This window comes from Antechinus flavipes, chromosome 1 (assembly GCF_016432865.1).
Source record: "Antechinus flavipes isolate AdamAnt ecotype Samford, QLD, Australia chromosome 1, AdamAnt_v2, whole genome shotgun sequence".
NCBI classification, from domain to species: domain Eukaryota; kingdom Metazoa; phylum Chordata; class Mammalia; order Dasyuromorphia; family Dasyuridae; genus Antechinus; species Antechinus flavipes.
In genome coordinates, this window is record NC_067398.1 from 247,577,736 (window position 1) to 247,602,220 (window position 24,485).

At 38.9% G+C, this 24,485-nt stretch overlaps 1 protein-coding gene across 8 annotated transcripts in view; it reads left to right on the forward strand.

Moving 5' to 3' along the window:
• TNRC18 (trinucleotide repeat containing 18) overlaps window positions 1-24,485 on the forward strand; it is a 161,344-nt gene that overhangs the window by 41,259 nt on the left and 95,600 nt on the right. For 6 of the 8 annotated variants that reach the window (XM_051999993.1, XM_052000017.1, XM_052000010.1 and 3 more), the window contains one exon: window positions 14,428-14,583. The exons of 1 other annotated variant lie outside the window; for it this stretch is intronic. In XM_051999993.1, coding sequence (XP_051855953.1) covers window positions 14,428-14,583 — 156 coding nt within the window. Of the gene's footprint in view, window positions 1-11,860; window positions 11,964-14,427; window positions 14,584-24,485 lie in introns of those variants that run through there. One more of the 8 variants, XM_052000046.1, reaches the window with a different exon arrangement.

The following is a 24,485-nucleotide window of genomic DNA, read 5'->3' on the forward strand; positions in this document are numbered from 1 at the left end:
AATAAATATCAAATGTATGTACTATATCAGACTATAGTATAAATCTATTACATTATACTATGACATGTAATATACTAATATATTATACTATATAAACTATTATATAACTATATTATATGGTATAAATTTATAGGATATATAATATATCCTATAACATAATATATAGTAGAATATAGTATATATAAAATACACACACACACATATGTTCTTTCATCTCTTCTCCTGAGATTACTTTCCATTTGTACCATATTATTCTAAGTATATATAATATCATATTTATGCTGTATAGTGGATATTATTAATCTCTATATAGTATAAATCTATATATACTGAATGGGTAAGTATATATAATATATTTATGCTGTATAGTAGATATTATTAATCTCTATATAGTATAAATCTATATATACTAAATGGGTACAGCCTCAGTCAAACTGAGACCTGTTGAAGACCTTAGCTTAAGGCTCAGGTCTCCCATTGCATCCAGGGACATCTCCAATCCCGATCTATTTTTGGCCATTGGACCCAGATGGCTCTGGAGGAGAAAATGAGGCAGGTGACCTTGCCCAGTTCTTCCTTCCTTAAAGCCAACTCATTTGCATGCCTCTTTGAGAATGAAGGACAAATAACTACAACAATATTATACTATGACATAACAAAGTAAAAATATACTGTTATGCTATGTGACTATTATATATCATTACTATACTATGTGGTATAAATTTATAGGATAGAATACATCATATGATAGTATAACACAAATAATATATAGTAGAATATACTATATATAATATCATAAACATACACAGTTGTATATACACATATACAGATACGTATATATTCTTTCACCCACTCCCCTGAGATTATTTCCCATTTGTACCATATTATATATAAGTATATATAGCGCATATCAACCTTATGCTATCTGCTGAATATTATACTATATAGTATAAACATATATACTGTTATGATAAATAATACAGTAAGCTATGTTATTATATTATGCTTGTTGACTATAATAGGTTATAATTGTACTAAAGCATTTATTAGTAGGATGTATAATATATCATATTATTGTATACCATGGGATACACACAGAGAGAATTTAAATGATAGATAATCTCCAAACAAGGTACTACAATTAAGAAAAGCTAAATAAGAAAATTTCCCCCAACAATTAAAGCTAGCCAGAAATAGAATGGATTGTTTTGGAAGGAAATTCCCCAACATTTGATGTCCATGTGGGGCCCAGCATAGAGAGGATTTATGTATTATATATGGGTTGCACTATATGACCAACAGGTCACACAGCAAGGCACTAAGAATAAAAAGGTAGTCTCAGTCCTTACCCTTGAGAAGCTTATAGTCTTGCCAGTATGTTAACAATTATTAAATGTCTGCTGTGTCCCAGGCACTGTGATAGATATTGGAGGTACAAAGAAAGACCAATGCTAATCTGCTCTCCAGGAACTCCCAATCTAATGGACACTGTAGAAAAGAAGGGAGATAGTCTAAAGGAGTTTTGTCTGGTGAGATTGCTGCTCTAGGTGTTCCTTAAATGGAGGTTTTGGGATTTCTTCAATCCATGTTTCACTCTGTCCACTCAGAGGGAGGGACCATAGGTGGAGAGTACTGAAAAAGTATGGTATGATGAGCTTCTGGAGAGCACAATGGAAGAGTGAGTGAGAAATAATCTAGTTTAAAGGGGCAGCAGCATGGACTTAAACTAGTACATGGATTCAAACCAGTTCCAATAATCTTGTGAAGAAAGCCCTCTGCACCCAGAGAGAGGACTGTGGGAACTGAGTGTGGATCACAACAATCTTTTTATTATTATTTGCTTGCATTTTATTTTCTTTCTCAATTTTTTTCCTGATTTGATTTTTTTGTGTGCAGCAAGATAATTGTATAAACATGTGTGCATATATTGGATTTAACATATTTCTACCATGTTTAACATCTATTAGAGTACTTGCCATTTAGAGAAGGGTGTGGGAGAAGTGGGGGAAATTGGAACAAAAAGTTTTGCAAGGCTTTATGATGAAAATTTATCCATGCATATGTTGCTGGCTTTTTTTTTTTTTTTTTTTTTTTTTTTTAGCTAGTAAATTAGTCTTTATTAAGCAAATTTTTCAAGAACTGTGCTAGGCACTGGAGGGGTACAAAAAGAGTGTAAAAATAAATACAGTTCTTAATTTCAAACACATGCATAGGTTTGGAAAATAAAATGCATTAATTTTATATATATATATATATGAAACATGAAATCTCTTCAAGGTCCAGGGAGGGAGAGTAAGGTACTACCCACTAGAGGGACCAGGAAAAGCCTATTTCAGAAGCTTGTGTTCAGTCTGGAAGAAAAACAATGGCTCTTAAGAGATGGAGATGAGGTTTGACATTGGTCCTTGAATGAGGGAAAGAGTATAAAGGCATGGCAAGAATTCTTAGTACCATAGAGTCCAGATTTCTGCATAAATCCTTTGAAAAAATCAGATGCTATTCTTTCTAGGTAAAATTAGAGAGAAAACTGGGCTAGTCAGAAACTTTAATCTTATTGAGTAGGGTTTTAGTTCTCAATGTCTTGGGTGTGGTGTATCCTAACCTTGTTCCTAAAATGTACTAATGAGTTGACTGACAAGTAATCTAATCAATTGGATGATGAAACATCTGAGTGAATGGGTGGGTTGTGATTTAGTATTATTTTGTCTATATATATAGACAGACAGAGAGAGAGACAACAAAACAGTCATGCTCTACAAGCTTTGTGGACCATATCCTTGGGTTGTTTTTTTGGAAGTACCTAAAATATGTGAAAAGCTGCAACCCTTGGAAGACATGGAGAATGTAGGAGACAGAGAAAGCAGCTGGAGTGTCTTTAACCAAGGAGACTGCAGGCTGAGAAATCTACCTGGCCAAGTAAGACTATCACCCGTGGATCCCAGTTTGGTCTGTGAGTGACCTTAAGTGTTTTGGGGATGGTGTGAGGGCACCAGAGCAGAAAGGCAAATGAGCTGTGTTGAGAGAACTCATTCAAGTATGTTGTGTTGCACAATTGTTACTGAGTCTTTGTAATATTCCTTTCTAGTATTTGGAAGTGGAAAAACAAGTAGGATATGTCTCCCAGGTTGAGGTTATATATTTACTTTTATATTTCTCTGATGCTATTTCTTTTAAATTTTCTTATATTATCGTATATTTCTTATATATCTTATGTTGCCTTATATTTTCCCTATGTTAATTCCTTAAGAATTTTATTAAGAATTTGACACACAATAACAAACGTGATTGTGTTCTAGATAAGGATTGTATATTAAAATAAGAATCTATTTTTTAAAGTATGTAATAAATTAAAATAATACTTTCTTTGAAAATGTTTTTTGTTCTGAACTTGATCTCCAAAAAAAGAGCATTTCCTGAGTGTGAACCACTTCATAACATTTCTAATCCCTTTGTTTTTGTCTGCTTGCATTTTTTATTTCCTTCTTAGGTTAATTTTACCTTATTTCAAAGTCCAATTCTTCTTGTACAGCAAAACAACTATATGGATATGTATATATATATATATTGTATTTAACATGTATTGGTCTACCTGCCATCTGGGGGAGGGGATGTTGGGAAGGAGGGGAAAAAGTTGGAACAGAAGGTTTTGCAAAGGGCAATGCTGAAAAATTACCCATGCATATATCTTGTAAATAAAAAGCTATATATATGACTAATGTGGAAATATGTTTACTATGATTGTAATTGTATTATTATATTAGTTTAATTGCCATTTTAGGATGGGGAGAAGAAAGGGAGGGAGAAAAAATGGAAGTCAAAATCTTACAAAAGTAAAGGTTGAATATTAAACATACAAAAAAAAAGCATTTCCATATACACAGACACAAAAAGAGGATTTTGTATGAAATTATGAATCTCCATTTCATACTGCTTACTTTTAAAAAGCCACAATATATAATAAATTCCTCACATGACTTTGGAAATTATCTAGATTGTGCTTTCTTCTGAATTTTTCTTTGGAGCATTTGTAAAAAAAAAGTATTTCAGTGACATTTTTTTGGCATCATTATTGTTAATTCTACTTTGGGACTTGGGTTCTGGAGTTGAGCTCTTTACTCTAGGGACTGAAATATATGAAAAATTAAGAGAGTCCCCTATTGCAGCATATTCTCCAGTCCATCCAATCATCCACTTATTGGTCCTACTTTCTGCAATTTTACAACTTGCCTAGTTTCAGGACACAATACTAATTTCCCACTTCTATTTTACTTCCCACAAACTTTTGCTTTGGGCACAGAAATCATTTGATTGTGCCATCAAAAGAATAATAAAGATAAAATAAAATGTAAAAGCTCTTTATAATCTCCAGTAATATAATACTAATTGTTATTACCTTTGCTTCTAGAAAGGGTGTGTCTATTGATTTATTGTTCCCTTAGATAAACTTATCTTTTTGGTGAATTCTTAGATCTGAGCCCCCTGGCTACCACAGTTGGGTTTAATTTGGTTTAGAATGTGAACTCCTCAGGGTCAAAGACCTCATATTTATTATCTTGTATCACCCTGATTTAGCCAGTGCTCTGTAACATAGTATGTCCTTTAATAAATGTTTCCCCCCTCATGTCATTCATTAAAGGATCTGATTGTTATGAGTTGTTACATGCCCTCTAGAAGATTAAAGTAGTAAAAAGACTATTGATTAGGAATCAAAGACCTAATTTTGAATTCTGGTTGTTACTTATATCTTTGTGACCTTGGACAAGTAATTTTATCTCCTTGACATTGATTTTTCCTTATTTATCAGAAGAGAGGTTAGAAGCTACATAATGCTCTCCTAGCTCCCAATCCTATGAGTTAGGGTTAGCATTCTGGTTTTCCTAAATTAATAGGTCTCCATAATCTAAGGCTGCCATATTCAATAATTATTTGATTGGAACTCTTACTCTTTACAAGGACTACCCCTTTATTTCAAAATAAAAATTTATTTAAATAAAAAAGTTTCTTAGGATTTAGGAAAGGTAAGTTAGAGCTCATTCTGTTGAAGGGGTGACTGATGTCTAAGTTACCAGTATCCCTTGCTTCTGGATTAAAAGAAGATAGTAGCTTTGGTTCATGGAGCTTAATTAGAATATTTGTAATGAAGGCGGGGGATTTACCTCTGATTACTTTTGGCAGATTTTAGAAAATAATGTAGCACATGGGACAAGCAACATCTAGAGTCCTGTCCACCCTGGAAGGTAGCTGCTCAACTAAGACTGGTGGGTCATTGAAATGCAGAATTCTTTTAGCTCCATGAAACCACTGAAAAGGAAGGATGAATGAAAAAGCATTTATTAAACACTTAACTACATTCTAGGAACTCTGCAGAGCTGGGTATACAAATATTTAAAAAAAGAAACATTTCCTGACTTGCAGAAGGTTACATTGTAATAGGACCACCTTACCAATAAGGGAGTAGCAACCATGATAGGGTGTTTTGGTCTAGGGAGTAACAGAGATTGTTAAAATAAATCTTAGAATACAGTGGAGAATTGGGGCTGGGAGTGTAGTGTATGCTGTGGAGCCCTTGTTTGTGTGGTAGAATTTTTATGTTTCTGGAGGAATTATTTAAAAATTATGATATGCTATGAAATGTAGCATGAGTTCACCTCAGTTTGCAGTGAGATCCTTGATTGCCCCTAAAATGCTTTATACATCCTTTGCACATTAAGGAAGCTAAGTGGTATGTTAAATAGAGTTCTGGGCCTGAAATCAGGAAGTTCTGAGTTTAGATGTTCTTTTACAGCCTTAATTGTGTGACCTGGGCAAGTCCCCTAACTTAGCTGCCTCAGTTTCCTCAACTATAAAATGGGGATAATAAATACCCTACCTCCCTTATTGTGAAGATGAAACCCGTAAAACCATTGGCACACAGTTCCAATGGTCTTGCTATGGAGAGAGCCATCTGCACCTATAGAGAGGACTGTGAGGACTGAGTGTGTGTCACATAGCATTTTCACACGTTTTGTTGTTGTTTGCTTACATTTTTACATTTCTTCATTTTTTTTCCCTTTCTGATCTGATTTTTCTTGTGCAGCATGATAATTGTAGAAATATGTATAGAATTGCACATTTCACATATATGGGATTACTTGCTGTTTAGGGGATGGAATGAGGGAAGGGAGGGAGAAAAAAATTTGGAGCACAAGATTTTGCAAGGGGGAATGTTGAAATTCCCCTCCACCAATCCTGGAATCCTGAAATCTTAAAATATGTTTTGAAAATAAAAACTTTAAAAAAGTTCCTTGGTACAGTGTGTAAAACATAGATACTTAATAAATTCTTCTCTCTCCCCGCCATCCCCTCAAAAAAAAAGAGAGAGAGCAGTTAAGAGATGCTTCTTGCCATGTTTACCAGAAGGTGTTAGTTCCTAGAACTCTGTTAACCCTGGTTAGTTATTCCCCTTCTTAGGATATCAATTTATTCATCTGTAAAATGACTTAGATGTCATGTGAGGTCCTTTTCAGCTCTCTCATTTTATAATTCCTACCTTTGTACATCTCATTAAAGTGAAAGTTTATGTTTATAAAATAATGACCTTGAGAAGCCTTGTAAGATCCTGGGATCATACCTTTGGATGGGACCTCAAAGAGCATCTAGTCCAACCCTCTCATTAGACTGATGAGGAAACAGAAGCCCAGCCAGGTGATCTAGAAGTCACTTCTGAATAATCAAGGAAAGACTCAATTATGTTCGACATAGTTTTATTATTGAATAAATAAATGTACCTAATTGCAGAGTTGAGCCTTTCTTTGAAAAATCAAACCCTGGTTCTATGTATTCATGATGCTGCTTTGTTAACCTGCCATTAATTGCTATGTAGTTATCAGAGAGAAGGAGCATCAGTTTAGCCATCAAAAGCTTCCTGACTTTTCTGGAAAAACTTGATTTTGCAGTGTGTTTGTTTTTTAAGTTGAAAAGAATTGGAATTTCAGAAAAGCACTTGAGAATTTAAAATATTCTACTTCACAATGGCCCTATCTCTTTCATTTCAATTTCCATGTTGTTTCTCAAGAGGAGTGTCTGGCCCTAGATCTTTATAGAGTCACAGAATTGATTAGAGACCTTTTAGTTCAACCCTCTTTTTCATAGATGTGGAAACTGAGGCGCCACAAAGGAAGAGTGAACTGCACGGATATTAAAATGGTTCTAGGGCTGGGTCCAGGACTTCTTAGCCCAAAATCTTCTGGGGAAGGCCCTCTCTAAAGTACTACCTCCTGTGGAAGGTCTTTTATAGAATTTAGCGCTAGAAATAACAACTGGTATTCTTAAAGTATTTGAAGGTTTTGCAGAGTATTTGACTAACATCTCATTTTATATTCACAAAAATTTTGGGAGGCAGAACCTTTTTTGTTCCTTTGACCTGTGGTAATCTGGGAAAATTTGTAAATTCTTTTTAGAATATTTGTTGTTAGCATTTACATTAAAAGGAAACTCCAAATTTCAGTTAAAGGTTAGTGAAAATAAAGGTGTCATTTTCTACCAGTCACAGGGAGACTTCTTGACATCTATTCAGAAGGGTGAGGGATAGTCTGTGGACACCAGATTAAAGAATACTTGTTCCATAATCCTCATTTTATTAGATGAGCAAATTGAGGCAGTAATTAGTCAAATGACTTGCGTAGGATCACAAAGTTGAGTATCTGAGGCAAGATTTGCACTTCTTTTTGTATTCTAGACCAGTGAGTTGTAATGTTTCAGATTTATAAGCAGATGTAGTCTATGAGTTCATGCTGTAAGCCTTGAGGAGTACAGAGGTGTTCTTAACCTTTGTTCCTTGGACCTCTTTGGCAGTCTGAGGAAGTCTATAGATCCTTCTTAGAATATTTGTTATTTACATTTATGTTAAAAGGAAATGCTAAATTTCAGTTTGAGGTCAGTGAAAATAAAGATGTTGTTTTCCACCATTTAAGTCCTAGAGAGACCTTCTGACATTTCTTCAGAAGGGTGGGAGAAAGTTCATGAAGAACACTTGTTCTGTAAGGTTTGACAAACAGATGCACTTTGAGAAGTTTGTCCCATTCCTTGGGGGAAAAGTAAGAAAAACTGATAGGCATCTAAAGGATTTTTAATTAGAAAGCCCACACATAATGACTAATGAGAGGCAGAACTCCTTGGTATATTCCTGATTAGGCAGCCTGATTAGTCAAGGTCAGCTTTTTGAGGCAGTCTCCTAGCTCTGGAACATGGGCTAAGGAGGAAAGAAAGACAGAATTGAAAAGAAGGAGTAGACTAGGGGAAATAGTTCTCTAAGGATATTATTAAAATCTGACCCAGCTAGAGGGAAATGAGAGGAGGAAGAGGTAGAGAGTATGTGTGTTTAGGGGGCAGTAATAGTAATGGTCAGATAGGTTCCTTTCCTTAACTATATTTACATGTAATTAACATGGCTTACTTTGGCTCTTCTCTCCAGTTCTTTAATTCTCAGTTTTCTAGTTATGCTTTTATCATGTATCTCATTTCTGAATTGTTCTTTCCCTCTCAAATCTATTCCTTCCACTTTCACTGGCTTGGCTCCCCTCCCCAAATCCTGGCTCATTCCAGGAAGAATCCTTTGATAGGCCATGAGAGAGAAGAGAAATGGAGTCAGGGAAAAGGTAAAATAATAGCGAGGAAACCAATGGAAGTTTTCTTCAGGCCCTACATAATGGCCCTGAGAAGGAAGGTCCTGGGCGGATAACTGTATCTGACATGGTTTTGGCATGGTATACATAGTAACTTAATGTCTGACCTTTGGAGAAATTACCCAGAATCAACCCTAGGGAGGGGAGGATATTAACAACAGGGATGCAGGCTTGGCAAGTCTAACATCCCTGAGGAGAGGTGTGTGTTGAGTTAATTAAATGAAGATTTCCTAGGTATTTTGTTAAAATACTTTATGTTAAAATACTGTTATAAAGACATTGGTTACTGCTCTGGTGAACATACAATCCAGGTCAGAAGTAAGATGATAACATTCTATAATGGACAATATTATGTGATAAGTGTATTATCACATACTTAGTATATAAGAAAAAGGTTTGGAAAAGATGCTATGAGAGTTTTCAGATGAGAGATATTCCTTTGAGTTGATGGGCATAATAGCACCCTATGAATCTACAGGAATATATGGAGATTGGGTTCCTGTGGAACAAAGCCATGATCATTCTGAGAGTCTGCAAAAAGTGGGTGTTGGGGAGGGAGGAGTAAGCTGTTAAATAGGATGGGCCAGAACTCTGGTACTGTTCCAGAAAGTCCTCCCTATCTCATTCTCTAGCATACTTCACTTCTCACCCTCTTGGGGCAGACCAAGTTTGAGCTTGAGAAAGATTAGACCCTGGGAATGTATTCTGAAATTGTAGTTAGAAAACTTCGACATTGATGGTGCTGGTGATCATGATCCCACCTCCCATCTCTGCCTTTGACCCGGCTGTATCCATGATGGAAATCTGCCTTTTCATCTGCCTCTTGGAATTATTGGTTTCTACCAGGAAAAGAAGCAACATTATCCCTAAAATTTGACTTTGTGAAACTACTCGACTTTTTTTTTAGGGTCATTAAATAGAAGGTTATAATTTTGGACACTTGGTCCATAAGGATTAGTCTTTTCTCATTGTCTTTCTGGAAAGGATCTATCTAGGGTTGTCAGTTTCCATGTAACTCTGGGATATGGACAGATAGGGCCTGTCTCTCTCTCTCAGTGGTAATAAAAAACTACAGGTTTATACAAAAAAACCTTTTTCTTTTTTAGCATCTTCCTTATAATTTGTAATAGAACTTAGTATAACTATCTAAATATGCTAATGCTAATAAGAGAGGGAACAAGGAATTGAGAGAGAAAAGAAATTTAAATTGGAATTATGAATAGGGCAGTCATCCATCAATAATTGGCAAGTTCTCTGGGACAAGATTTGTTAGAAGTTTAATAAGGGAGAAGTTTCTTATGACCAATTGAAAGTGTTTTTTTTTTTTTTTTTTTTTTTTGCAAAGAAGGGGTTAATAATATAGCTTGCCCTCCTGGCATGCAGGGTATTGAAGTAATAATGAATAGGACTATGTCTACTGGAAACAGCATATTCCCTGATTTCTAAGGAATTAAAAATCATCTGATGCAATTCCTAATTCTGCCCTGCCTGCTGCTCTAAAGTTGCCCTTTGCCTTTTTGTGACTATATTTACAAAATCTGAATTGAAAAGATTAGACTAGATTTCCTGCCAAGTAGTAATCAGTTAATATTTATTAAGCACCTATTTAAGCCAGGCTCTGTGCTTAACTGCTTGGGATACACCTGAGAAAAAGATGGTCCCTATTCCCCAGGAATTAAGACAACATATAAAAGGAAGCTGGTAATTGGTGGGGATTGGGGATGGGGCAGGGGTGAGACCATCTGGCATGGTGTTCTTTGAAATCAAGCCAAGCTGAATTGCTGATGGAAAATGGAGTTGTAAGTCTTTTATAAAGGAAGACTTTGGGAGGAATTTTATATTCTGACCTCTATCCTTCTAATCAGAGGGGAGAGTCTGCTAAGGGTGAATTGAGAAGGTGTTGAGTATCAGAGTCTCAATAAATCTGCATGGGGATAAGATTTCTGGTGATCAGCTTATCCTGGCTGGGGGTATGGTATTGCACTGAATCAAATCTATGCTGAGCTGCTGATGGAAAATAGAGTGCTGTAGTTTTCAGTTACTATAAGTAGGGTAAGGAACATTCACAAAATCTCATCCCGGTATTTTAAATACACAATAGAGCTGGCTTATAATACTACACATTGCCACTAGGTGCTGCTGTCTTAGAATATTTCATATAAACTTCCACTCTAATTATGTTTTAAGTTTGAGGCTTTCAGTTATAACTCATCTTTATAGTATGCTGTATAGTCTACAAAATGCTTCATTTCTTGTTTTATCAGATTAGTTCATTGAGAATTCAGCATATTGTGTAGGTATAACCTTAAATAGGATAGTATCCCACCTTTAAGGATTTATGATTTTGAAGGGGAGATAGGACATATACATAAAAAACTTAAATTGAATTTGATCAGTGCATAAAAGCCAAGTGATTAGATTGGAGGACATCTATCATTGATAGTTTTTCTTTACCTAGTATTACCTTCTTCATTTCTTGGACTGACTAGTTGTTTATAGAGAATGTGGACACTTGAGTCAGCCTAGATCTATCAGGAAATCCTTCCTTTTGCCTGGAATGCTTTTCTTATCTCTAATGAGCATATAGCAGTGTCCTGTTTTGCCTCTTGGATACAAATAAGTTTGATCTTAAGAGATAGCAGAAGATTAGATCAGGGATGTATTCCAGAAGGGATTTAGGCTTGGATTTAGGCTCTCTTTCTTCTCCTTATGGGTGAGTTCCCTGTAGTTGTTCAAGACTAGGGTGGACCACCAATTGGATTGTGTCCACCTAAGGACTTAGGGAGCTGGAGTCATTGATCTTGGGAGGAAGGGGCGGTCTTCAGAATTCTCTGGTCGGCTAGAGCCGTTGGTGGCATCCGGGCACCTGCCCCCAGCCAGGCTGTTTCTCTTCCATCATGGTATCACCTCCCCCTTGACATGGTCATCTATCAGAAGGCAGTCATAGGAGCCATACATGTATGACGTTGGTGGTTAGCCGTATTTCACAAGAAGTAGGGGCCTCCAGACAGGCTGACAGGCCACATCTGTTTTTGGCTGTGTCGGAGGAAAGGGTGACCATGGGGAGGTTTATGTAACCGATTGTGCAAACCTTGAGGGCTGCTGGCTGCTGGGTACTGGTTTCTGACTTCCGGAGTGGGCCGGTCAGGGGAAGGGGGAGGAGGAAGCTGTCGCCTTGGATTCCCGATTTACCCACCGCGGGTACAGAGTACCCATTTGGGGTGCCCTCCCCAACAGCTGTCTCCCCTACTCTCGACTGAATGGACACCTGCAAATCCTGGTTTTCACCACCTGCCCCCGGTAATGCCCCGGAGCCCGCCAAGGGGGCCACAGCACTGCAGAAATGGGCTAGTCATGAAGTCTGGCAGGCAGGTCTCTACAATGGGTGAGATCTGTCTCCGGACTGAAGGAGCATCTTCTGTTGGAAGGGAGAAAGGGGGCTGATTGGGGAGTTCATAGGAGAAGTATGAAGGGGAATTCAGTTGGATAATATCCCCTTTTTATTTTTTCTTTTTCCTTAGATTTGCCTTAAGCCTAACTTAGAAAGGAAGAATTTTCAGGCCCATTAATCTTCCTAATAACCTGAAATATTAGGAACTTTTCCTCTACACATTAGTGGGCAAGAAGGGTAGCCAAAGGCTCTTGAGCTGGTGGAAGTAATACCCCAGTCCAAGTTTAGTTTCTCCTTGGTTCTCCTTGTAAGCCTTTTATTTTATTTTATTTTATTTTGGTTCAGTTTCATTTCTTGAAGCCCTAAGTTATTCATAGGGTTGCTCAGGTTCACCCTTGGGGTTTCCCAGAATGGGAAAGAGGGGGAGCTTAGGAAAGGGGAAGTTCCATTTAGAGCCTTACGAGGTCTGCTTTAGTAGCCATCCCCAACAGGCCAGCCTTGGCGCAAGCTCATTGATATTGCTTTTTAGACAAATGTTTCTGCTTAGCTAGCTTTGCCGAAGGGAGTAAAGGAGGGGTTAGAAGGGCTGTAGAGGAAGGGGTGGTCAGTTGGGGGTAAAGAGAGGGCAACTTTTTTCTCGATATGTTTTTGCTCTGCATTTTTATTCCAAGCTCAGCAAAAGGGTCATGCAGACTGACGCCAAGCCTGTTTTCCCCACCTTCCCTACTTAACCAAACCTCTTCTGCATCTGCTGAGGCTTTCCCAAGAAAATGACCTCCAGACCTGGCAGCTAGCTCATTAGCAGGTTTCAGATGCCCCCTTTCCTACTCTGGCCAAAGGGCAAGCTTGTCTTCTCCCCACAGCTTGATTAAAACCTACCGTCCAAGAACAGAAGAGGTCCTGTTCCTTTTGTTGGGGGAGAGATGGAAGGAGAGTAACGGCTTATGTCGAAAGCCCTTACCAGATTCTGTTAGATTGGGGGGTAGGAGCCAGTGTTCCCCCTCCCTTCCTGGCCTGACCTTTCAGCCCCTAAAATGGGCATTCAACAAAGATTTGTCTGTTTCTAGGCTTCCAGCTCCCTCTCTCTTCTATTTTTCTTCCTCTGCTCTCTTCCTCCATCCAATGATTTCCACTTTCACCTCTATACAGACAACTCCTGGGTCTCTTGACCTCTCTCCAAAATTCTTAACAGCTGCATTTGCAGCTGGCCACTGGACATTTTTACTATTTAAAACCAAACTGCATTTGTAAAAGGAGGAAGTTAGACTAATCTTTTTTTTTTTTTTTAGATTTTTTAAATTAGAAGTCATGCAAAACATATTTCCATAGGAACTATGTTGCATAGCATGATCATCATTACAATATTACTGTTATTGTGTACAAAGATCTCTTGGTTCTACTCACTTAATTTTGCATCAATTCATATAACTCTTCCCAGGTTTTTCTAAAACTTCCAATTCTGAAATTTTTAATAAGTGTAATTAACAAGACTTGAAGAATTGGGAAAATCTCTTTGAGCCTTGGTTTTCTCTTCTGTAAAATCTCTAATACCTATATTGCCTCTTCTTTACAACGTTGTGAGAGTGGCCACCTCCTCCAATTATTTCCTTCCTTGGGTTCCTTTGGCATAGAGTTTGTCTCTATCGGATGGTAGATCCGATATGCAACATATTGGTTGCATATGTGCCTTACTTTACATCTCATCTACTAGACTGTAAACTCTGAGAGAGAAGGGAGAATGTCTTATTTCTAATTTCTATATTAGTAATGACTCAAACAATGACCAAATTGATGTGGTGTTACTTCTAATGTCAATATTTCTAATAAGAAATATTGCCTTCTCTTTCATCTCCTACTTGGATCACTACTTTGCATGTGGTCTGTGCTTGAATAAAAGGTTGTTGAATGAATAAATAAAATTGGAGCACTTCCCCCTTTCCAATATCCCTTTTCCCTCATCTTATTAAAGTAGGATGTCCTACGACAAAAAACCTTTTCCAGTCTCTCGTGTAGGCTCCGAAATATTTCAGTACATGGCTTAGGTGATTATTTTGCCATTTCATCCCATCTTCCTGGTCTTAATTTCAGAATGCTTAAGTCCCCATAGAACTGATAGGATTTAGCAAAAAAAAGTCGGTGGGAGTGAGGGAATGTTAGTTAAGAAGGTTCTGTTGTGTTAAGAAATGAGTAGCATTTGGATAGAACATGTCTGTAGGTAAAGAGCGGAGGAAACTCCCCTCAGTTGGGATAGGTGCTGCTCCAGGGAGGCTAGAGCAATACCTGGGAAAGGGAGGCTGGGAGGGGAGCTCTGGGCTGGACTGCCTTAAACCTGCTGCCTAACCCTGACTTCTTTCTCCATCCTTCCCCATTCAGGTGAGGCCTTCCTGGGTGGGTTTGTGGCCAGCGGACTAGGGACCTCCTCCACACCCCATGGAAGCCCTGCCCCTTTGCCCTCTGACCTTCCCTTCCGGTCACCTACCCCCAGCAACCTGCAGATGGTGCAACTGTGGGCCGCCCACTCCCATGAAGGTAATGACCCGTCCCGAGGGGGAGTGTCAATATCCCTCCTCTCCCCATCTTTCCTAGGCCGAGGAGGCAGAATGGGGATTAGTGTTCTCCGGGTTTCATGAGCAATCTTGGAGGCCTGAGAAGAAGTAGGGGAGCAAGCAGAGGAGGGGAGGGATGTGGGACCAGGAAACAGAGGCTGGCCACTAATCAGAAACGATGCGAGCAATCGGAGGTAGGAAGGAATGGCCATCTCCGGGGGTCTCACAGTGTGGATGCCTTCCCTTTAACCAGAGGGTTGGGGATGGCTAGGAACTGCAGGAAGGGCTAAGAGAGCTTGGCTCTGTTCTGCTCTGGCTGGCAGTTTGATCATGGCTGAATGTTTCTCTGACCAAAAGCCATCATCAGATTAGGAGCAAAGCCTGAGGGGAGAAGCTTTATCAAGGTTTCTCTCTGGGTTTTCTCAATTTCTTTTTTCTTCCCCCCAAATAACACACATTTATTAACCGCTTCATCTGTGCTAGAGATTGTGGTGTAAATGGAGGACACAAGAAAAACATCTCATATTTTCTTGCTTACGCTACTCTCAATCCAGGACTGAACAAGAGAATTGGACTGAAGTCTGTACATATAGTTTCAGACCCAAGCAATACCTCTCACTTATACACACACAGACACAGAGGCAAATGATGGAGCCCCTCATATCCCAAGCCCAAGATGTCATACATGTACTCTCTGGGAACATGATGGAACCCCTTCCTGGTACCCCAGCCCTCCTGAGGTATTGTGGAGGTACTGATCTGGAATGGGGCAGGGAGTTTCCTCACCTGGGAGCTCCTATAAAATCATGAGTCTGGACCAAAAAAAGAAAGGAAGAAATTATTCTGGACAGAAGCCCAGGGAGGGGTAGGTTTGGGGAGAAAAGGGGTGCCAGAGATACACAGCTAGTCAGTGCTGTTGTCGGGACTGATATAATAACTGATATTTCTGGAGCAGAGACACAGCTAGTTAGTGGTATTGTCAGTAAATGGCATTTTAATAACTGATATTTCTAGAGCAGATGATACACAGCTAGTTAGTGGTGCTGCCAGGACTGATATAATAACTGATATTTCTCCAGAAGATACACAGCTAATTAGTGGTATTGCCAGGACTGCTATAATAACTAATATTTCTAGAAAATTTAAAGGTCTCCAAAGTGCTTTAGCTTTGTTTGGTGCTCTCTGCAGCTTCTTCTTCTTTTTTTTAAAACCTTCTTTCCCTTATATTCTAACCTCTTCCCCTCAATCTACCACAGTATTGGATAATGATCAGACTTTCAATAATTAATAAGAAAGGAATAGCTGGCCGGCCGTCTGATTAGCAGGTCATCTAATGAGAGATGGGACAATTGTCCTGCGCCTGATGAGGCGGTTTCTTTGTATGGAAGAACACAGTTCGTGACCACTTGATCCTAGAACCCCTGAATGACTGATTATTTTGGTTGGTTCAGGTTTTGGGGGTTCTGGAATGGCTATAGAACTGTGTTCATTCCCAGTCTTGTTTTCCCTTCATCAAGGCCTTCTTGTCTTATTCTGAGTTCCTGGCACATGGGCCTTGACATCTCTGAATCAGGACCTCTGAGACTGAAGTGGGGATTTGGTAGTTTATAGCTGGAAGGGAACCAGGAATAGAGAGTTCTTAGCTCGGAACTACCATGTCTGGGGGAAAAAAAATCCAGATTTGATGAAATTAAAAGTCCCTTGTATTTGCAGGTAGGGTGGGCTGGTTAAGGATGACAAGTTTCAGGTAGAGAAGAGGGGCTTCTAGGGCATGCTTCTTTCCTAGTCTACCCTATATTTCTCAGGAGTTTTTAACCTTTTTTTCTTTCATCCTTTCTACCATCTGCTGAAGCATTATGGACTCCTCAGAATAATGTTTTTAAAGATATAAAATAAAATACATAGTTTACAAAGGAAACCCAATTACGTTGAAATATAGTTATGACAATATTTTTTTAAAAAGCAAATTTATGGACCTCCCAGGTTAGGAACCTCTATGCCTTGGCCATTATAATGGAAAAGAAACATGGCATGAGGAGTTTAGAAAGCTGTTTGTGGCTTAGTGCTTGACTCTTACAGTTATAACTTCAGGTTTCTGTGTTTCCTGATCTGTAAAATGGATATGATAATACATGCCCTGCCTATCTTGTAGTTGTAAAGGAGCAAGTGAGAAAACCTGTACTGTATCAAGTTACTTTGAAAACAGTAACTTGACATATAGTATGGGATACTATTATTATTATTATTCCTGAGATCAGGGAATGAATGGACTCCTGGCATTCTTTGGTCTTTCTAAGTGGTCCAGTGAACTAAATAAAACATTCTGTGTTCTCTCTGTTAGCCTAGCCAAATGTCAGAAGAGTCCCCAGGAAGCGGTTTTCCCACTATTTATTTTAATACTTATCCCTAAATTCATAAAGCGCTTTACAGTTTTCAGAGCACTTTGGCAAATGGGATCTCATTTGTTCTTTCAACTGTGGGGGTTGTTGATGAGGGTGGAAGTTGAGAAGGTGTGGGTGAGAGAAGTGGAATAATTCTCATTTTTTATTCACACTGAATATTTCCAGCTGGGTTTTAAAGACAGCCCAGATTCTTCTTCAACTCAGTGGCCCAACAAACACACAAATGACAAGAAGTTGGAGGAAGAAGGGAGAACTAATCAGAGCTTCTAGGTCCAGGCCAAGCAATCCCTACAGGGAATCACTCCTCCAGGCTCTTCCATGAGTGCTGCAGGGGTTCCTTCTCCTACATTTAATTTTAAGAGCAGGTGACAAAACGAGCTTTCCTCTGTGCTCACAGAATCAGTAAATTATTGGGCTTTGCCTTAAGGGTTAATATTTATAGCCTCCTGAGGTGTCTCTGGCAGAGAGAGCTGCCCAGCTGTGCCCTGGGTATGTAAAACATAAGTACACAGACATCAGTATGGAGTCTAGCTTCATAAATTTTTCCTTCTCTCCTAGTCCTGTGACTTAGCCTTGTGATTGGGGAGTTCAGGATGAAGTTTTGTCTATTTGTGTGTGTGTATGTACACTTTAAGGTGTGAATGGGTATCCATAGTTTTTTCTTTTTTTAATATTTTCATTAAATTTTTTGAATTTATTAAAACATGTAATTTTTTTTCAATGAACAACAATCTATTTTCTCTTCCTCTCCTTCTCCCCCATTAGAAAAAACAAAACAAAGCAAAGCCTTTGTAACAGATTTCAATGATTTTCTTCTTTACTCATTTATCCCCTTCCCTGCCTAGTTCCCTCATTTATATTGTGCTTACCTTCTGTCTGTACACTTTAGTGGGGGTATTTTTGGACATGCATTCCTTTCCTATCAGCAGAAATTGATTTCCCAATTTTTGTTTTTGTTTTTGTTTTTTTTTTCCATCTGGGATGCCCAAATGAACATTGAAGGCAAGGGCTGTGTTTGTGTGAGAAAGGCAGCATAGGTAAAGAGGGAGAGAGAGATACAGAGCGACAGGAAAGAGAGAGAAAGACTGTGTGTGTGTGTGTACACTTCAACGTGCCAATGGCTATCCATGGTATTTTTAATATTTTCATTTAAAAATTTTGAATTTATTAAAATGTAATTTTTTTTCAATGAACAATCTTCTACTTTTTTCTTTCTCCCCTTCTCCCCTCATTGAAAAAAATCTTCTCCCCTTCTCCCCTCATTGAAAAAAATCTAACAAAACCTTTGTAACAAACATCAATAATTTTCTTCCCCTTTCCTGTTTATTTCCCCTATTTATGCTGTGGTTACCTTCTGTCTGTAAACTTCAGAGGGGATATTTTGGGTCATGTATTCCTTCCCCATTAGTAGAAATTTATTTCCCCATTTTTTTTTTTTCCCATCTGATATGGCCAAATGAACATTGATGACAAGGACTGTGTGTGTGTTTGTGTGTGTTTGTGTGTGTGTGTGTGTGTGTGTGTGTGTGTGTGTGAGAGAGAGAGAGAGAGAGAGAGAGAGAGAAGTATAGAGAGAGACAGACTGTCTATGTGTGTGAGAGACAGACAGACAGACAGACTGTATGTTCTCCTGAGGCAGCTAAAGGAATATAGAGCACTAGATGTGGAGTTAGAACTTCTGGAGTTCAGCACTTGCCTCAGCTATCTAACTAGCTTTGTGACTTCAGGAAAATCTTTTTTTACCTCTGTCTACCTAAGGCTTCTCATCTGTAAAATGGGCATGATAATAATTACACCTCCCTCCAAGACTCTTTCTGAGGATAAAATGAGATGATTACCTTGTAGATCTTAAACCACTACATAAATGCTAGTTATTGTTGTTATTATTCTTCCTATGAACAGAGGCTGGGATGGGCAGAATAATAATAACAATAATAGCATTCATATAGTGGTTTACGGTCTACACGGCAAATATCTCATTTTATCCTTAGAAAGAATCTTGGAGGCAAGTGCTGTTATTATCATCACACCCATTTTAGGCAGACACAGGTAAAAAGATTTCCCCAAAGTCATAAAGCTGGTTAGGTATAGTTCTGAACTCCAGATAAATGGGCTGATGAAGATGCTGATAATGATTCTTTTTTTTTTTTTTATTATTAATGCTTTTTATTTTTAAAACATATGAAAGGATAATTTTCAGCACTGACCCTTGCAAAGTCTTGTGTGATGATGTTTCATGTACCTCTTCTACCTTATATTTTAGTGGATCACCTCGTTTATAATGAAAGCTCCTCGAGGGCAGGATCTGTTTTTCTCCACCTCTGTATCCTTTGCATCTGGTACCAAGGAGGCATTTAATAAGTGTTTGCTGCATTGCCTAGCTTGGCAATACTTTGTTTTGTCCCTGCCTGGCCTTCAAGGTAATTTTCTCTCCTGTGACTTGGGGCAGGAGCCAGGAGGTGTTTAGGTCCTTAAGTCAGGCTTGTTCTGACTGTTAGGATTTTTTAGTGACCTGGTTATTGATTAAAGTTATACCCTGGGGCTCCCCGGCGGGGGCTGGAAGTCACCTTGCCAAGTCCAGGACCTTGCCAAGTCCTTACACTGTTTTTTCTTGCTGTTTTGCCCTGAGGCTCTCTACCCTTGCAGCTGCCTCTGATTCCTTCTGCTCTCTGCCCCCTCCTTCACCCAACTGGCCAATGAGTGAAGCCCCCCCAGTCCTCACCCAGCAATCCCCCCTCGGAGATTCCCAAGACCTGGTCAGACCTTGCTTCTGTTGCCATGGCAGCCGCTGGGCCCAGACCTGCCTGGACCTTCCTTCCTCTCGATAGAGAGGAGGCTTCCCCTGACCTTTGTCCTGGGTCCCCCTACACCTTAGTGCCCCCTCCCCTTCTGAAGCCCCCCCAAGGGGCCCCTCCACCTCTTCTCCACCAATTTCATTATTACCAGATGGCCTGACTGAGCCCTTAGCTTGACCTGGGAGGGTGGCTAGGCTGTGGGTGGAATAGGCAGGCTGGATGATTAAAAGCTTGGGAAATAAGTCCCTCCACAAAAGCCTAATGGGACTGGGATTATTTGACTGGAAAGACTCAGGGAGGCGTTTAATAAAGGTCTTCGCCTCTGTGGAAGGGCTCTCCAGCCAGAGGGTGACCAGCTTTTGGCCATCTCCACTGAGGAAGGAACAAGCAGAGACAGGCTTAAGATGTAGCATGAGGGATTTAAGCTACATTTAAGAGAGAGATTTCCCCATTGATGACTCCTAAATCCTCAGAGCCCTGGCCCAGGGGGTGGTGGGCTGACCAGAAAGTTAGGGAGTCGACTGCTTACCAGGGGTCTTTCAAAGCAAGATGGCCTTCCCTATTGAAGTAAGAAAATGGGAAATGGGGGGGGGGGGGAGGAAACGCTCTTTCTCTCAAGGTCTGTGAAACTCATTGATTGTCTCATCTGTGAATTCCCTGAAAACCTGTATGACATTGACTGAGAATCTACTGAAAGGGGTTGTGGGGTGGTTGTAGGAGAGTAGGGGAATAGTGCTGAGGATAGAATATATAATATATAGCCTCTCCATGGTTCTTCCCTTTCCCCAGCCTTTCTCCCATCCCTACCCCTACACATTAGTAAAAGGCAGTCTTAGAAGGAAGACCTAAATTCAAGTATTGTTTCTAATAGACTGGCTATATAACCACTTAACCCTTGGGTGTTCTAATACTGCTTTGTCTCAAGGCTTAGCTCTTGTTCTAAGTGATAATCCTAAAAACACCAAATTATTTCCATATAGAACCACTCTGTACCCTCACCAGAGAAGGTGTATATATATATATATATATATATGATGCACAAAATTAGAGTTTGTGTCCGACCTGAGCATTCGGAGCTCCTATTGATCTGATCAGCCACAATCAGACACAGCAATTTGACTCTAGCATGGTAATGTCATTTTGTTCTCTTCAAGAAAGAAGAATAATAACCCACCAAATTCCACCGGCTCCCTGTTGCTTCCAGGATCAGAATATCAAAATGCTATGTTTGGTATTTAAAGCCCTTAATGACAAAGGGAGCTCCTTTCTTACACTTTATTCTTCTCTCTACTATTTTACAATTCAGTCACACTAGCTTCCTTACTGTCCTTCACACAGGGCACTTGGGAGAGCTCTTGCCACTCTTTGCATTTTCTCATGCTAGGAATTCACTCCCTGTTCATCTCAGTCTGGGTTTCTCTCGCTTTTTCAGACCTTAATTCAAATCCCACCTTCCATTAAAAAAAGTTTTTGGGGTCCTCCCTAATTCTAGTGCCTTTCCTCTGATTATCTCTAATTTCTGTTGTGTCTAGTTAGTGTGGAGAGCTTCTCCAGAGAAGCAATGGAACATCACCTTTCCGGTATCACTCCAGTTCTTGGCACAATGCCTGGTACACAGTAGGCACTTAATGAATGCTTATTGACTTGGCTTGATTTGGTTGAGTGCTACTGAAGGAAGTCATAGGTTCAGCCCTGCCTTTTCACCTCTATATGTAGTATATGTGTATTTGACTTGTTGTTTCCACTGTTAAGATTTAATCTTCTTGGAGACAGGTTGTTTTTTTTTATGTCTTGAGTAATGGCCATATCTGGTACAGTGCCCTGACGTGTTTATAGGTGCTTAATAAATAAATTCTTGTTGATTTATAGGAAAGCTTTAATTAAGGAGTTGCAGATATTGGATTGAATTCCATTTCCTGGTTAACCCTCTGAGCATTAACTGGAAAACACCCATTTGGTTTTTGTTTGTTTGTTTGTTTTAGAAATTATCTCTTAATTCTTAGAATCTACTTTTTTTTGGAACAGCAAAACGATCTGAAGTCAGGAAAACTCATCTCCTGAGTTTGAATCTGGCGTAAGACAATTATTAATTATGTGATTCTGGGCAAGTCACTTAACCCACTTTGCCCCAGGTTTCTCATCTGTAAAATGAACGGGAGAAGGAAATGACAAAACACTCTAGTATCTAGCCGGAAAAGTGCCAAATGGGTCAGTCGGACACGACTGAACAACCACACATAAAAAGAACCTGGAAGATGGGGGTGGGGTGGGGAAAGAGAAGATGAAGGCTGCCATTGTTGGGCATGGTAGGGAGAGCCTGGAGAAGGAGTGTCCTGGATACCTTCCTTAAATTGAAATAAGATATCATTCAGACCTCAGATCTCTCTCTCTCTCTTAAAAAAAAAAATAAAGCTTTTTATTTTCAAAACATATACATAATTTTCAACATTCACCCCTGCAAAACCTTTTGAATACTTTTTTTCCTCTCCCTTCCCTCACCCCCTCCCCTAGATGGCAAGTAATCCAATATATGCTAAACATGTGCAGTTCTTCTGTACATATTTCTGCAATTATCATGCTATACAAGAAAAATCAGTTCAAAAAGGAGAAAAATGAGAAAGAAAGCAAAATGCAAGCAAACAATAACAAATGTCCTCTCTCTGGGCACTGATGGCTCTCTCCATCACAAGTCTATTCAGATTGGCTTGATTCATCTCATTGTTGAAGAGAGCCATGTCCATCAGAATTGATCATTGTATAGCCTTGTTGTTGCTGTGTACAATGATCTCCTGGTTCTGCTCATTTCACTCAGCATCAGTTCCTGTAAATCTCTCCTGTTCTCTCTGAAATAGTCAATAATATTCCATAACATTCATGTGCCACAATTTATTCAGCCATTCTCCAATTGATGAGCATCCACTCAGTTTCCAGTTTCTGGCCACTACAAAGAGACCTGCCACAAACATTTTTGCACATGTGGGTCCCTTTCCCTTCTTTAAAAATATCTTTGGGATATGGGCCCAGTAGTAACACTGTTGGATCAAAGGGTATGCACAGTTTGATAACCTTTTGAGCATAGTTTCAAACTGTTCTCTAGAATGGTTGGATCCGTTCACAACTCCACCAACAATGTATCAGTGTCCCAGTTTTCCCACATCCCCTCCACCATTATCTTTTCCTGTCATCTTAGCCAATCATATCTCTCTTAAGGCTGGCATTCCTGTACCCCATTCCTAAACTTACTCAAGCACTGTCTGACCTATTTTCTCTTTTGCTTAGTTATTGCATCTCTTTGGGATAATGAAGATACCCGTTTAGTCAAAGAAGGAACCGAGACAGGATTTAGGTGCTTTGTCCAGATTTTATAGCAAGAAAAATAGTAAAACTGGAATTATATCTGGGATTTCCAGACCTATTATTTCACTGTTCTTGACACACTTCCCTTATGTTTTTATTGGCATGAATATTCCCTCCTTTGAGATAGAGATCTAATTTTTTATTCAGTGGCAAATATTCAAGACCTCACACTGACCTGTGAGGGGTCCTGTGGAAAGAGCAAAGAACTCTGGATTTGGACCCAGAACATCTGGGTTTGAAGATCTGCTCTGTTTTTTACTATATATGTGACATTAGGAAAATCACTCATATCTTGTTTAGCTTCAATTTCTTCATCTGTAAAGACATTTTCAGCCTTAAATCTTGGGATCCTGAGATCGAAGACCTAGATTTGTCATTTAATAGCTATTGTTTGTTGACTTTGTCTCTGAGCTTAATGTTGTTTTTGGTAAAATGAGAAGATTGAATTGAATGAAATCATAATAATAGTGATATTTATAGAACACTTCATATATATTTTCTTGTGTCAACCCCACAACAAGTGAGCTCTTTTATCATCATCCTCATTTTATAGAGGAAGAAAGTAGGGCTGAAAGGTTATGAAAGCTAAATTTCCAAAAAGCAGGATTTGAATTCTAGTCTTCCTACTTCACTCTATAGTATTCTATTTGCTGTGGCCACCTAGATGTGATCTTAAAGATAGAACTCTAGGCTTAGAGTCAGGAATATCTGATTCAATTTTGACCTCAGATACTAGTTGTGTGACCCTAGTCACTTAACCTTGTTTGCCTCAGTTTCCTTATCTATAAAGTGAGCCAGAGAGTATGGAATAGCAAACTCATCCAGTATCTTTGCCAGGAAAAACCCAGATGGAATCACAAAGAAAAAGACAGGACTGGTATAACCCAACAAATATAGCATTTCAAGTTTTGTAAAGCAATTTATACATCACTTAAATTGCTTTAATTAATTTATTCATCTTTAAGGCAGAAAAAATTGATAGATATATTTTCAAATTTTAGACCAAAATTGGGATTTGGACAGTGAGTCGGTTTGCTGTTTTTTTGTAAGTGAACTTTTTTATTTTTTCCCCCTGACTAGCTCCCCTCTCTGGCAAAGACAGCTTTGATATGTCTTAGATTAAGGATATATGTTGTATGATTGAAAAAGATGAGTGGGCCAATTATCTAACTGCCTGCATTTAATCATATTTAATATTTTCTGTATTGAAATTTAGGAATAAACTGTTTCCCCTGCCCTCCTTTTCTCTTTTCTCTTTCACTCCCTCATCTTTACTTCCCCCCCACCCCCCTCTTTTTTCCTTTCCTTCTCATCATTTCATTTTTCATAGA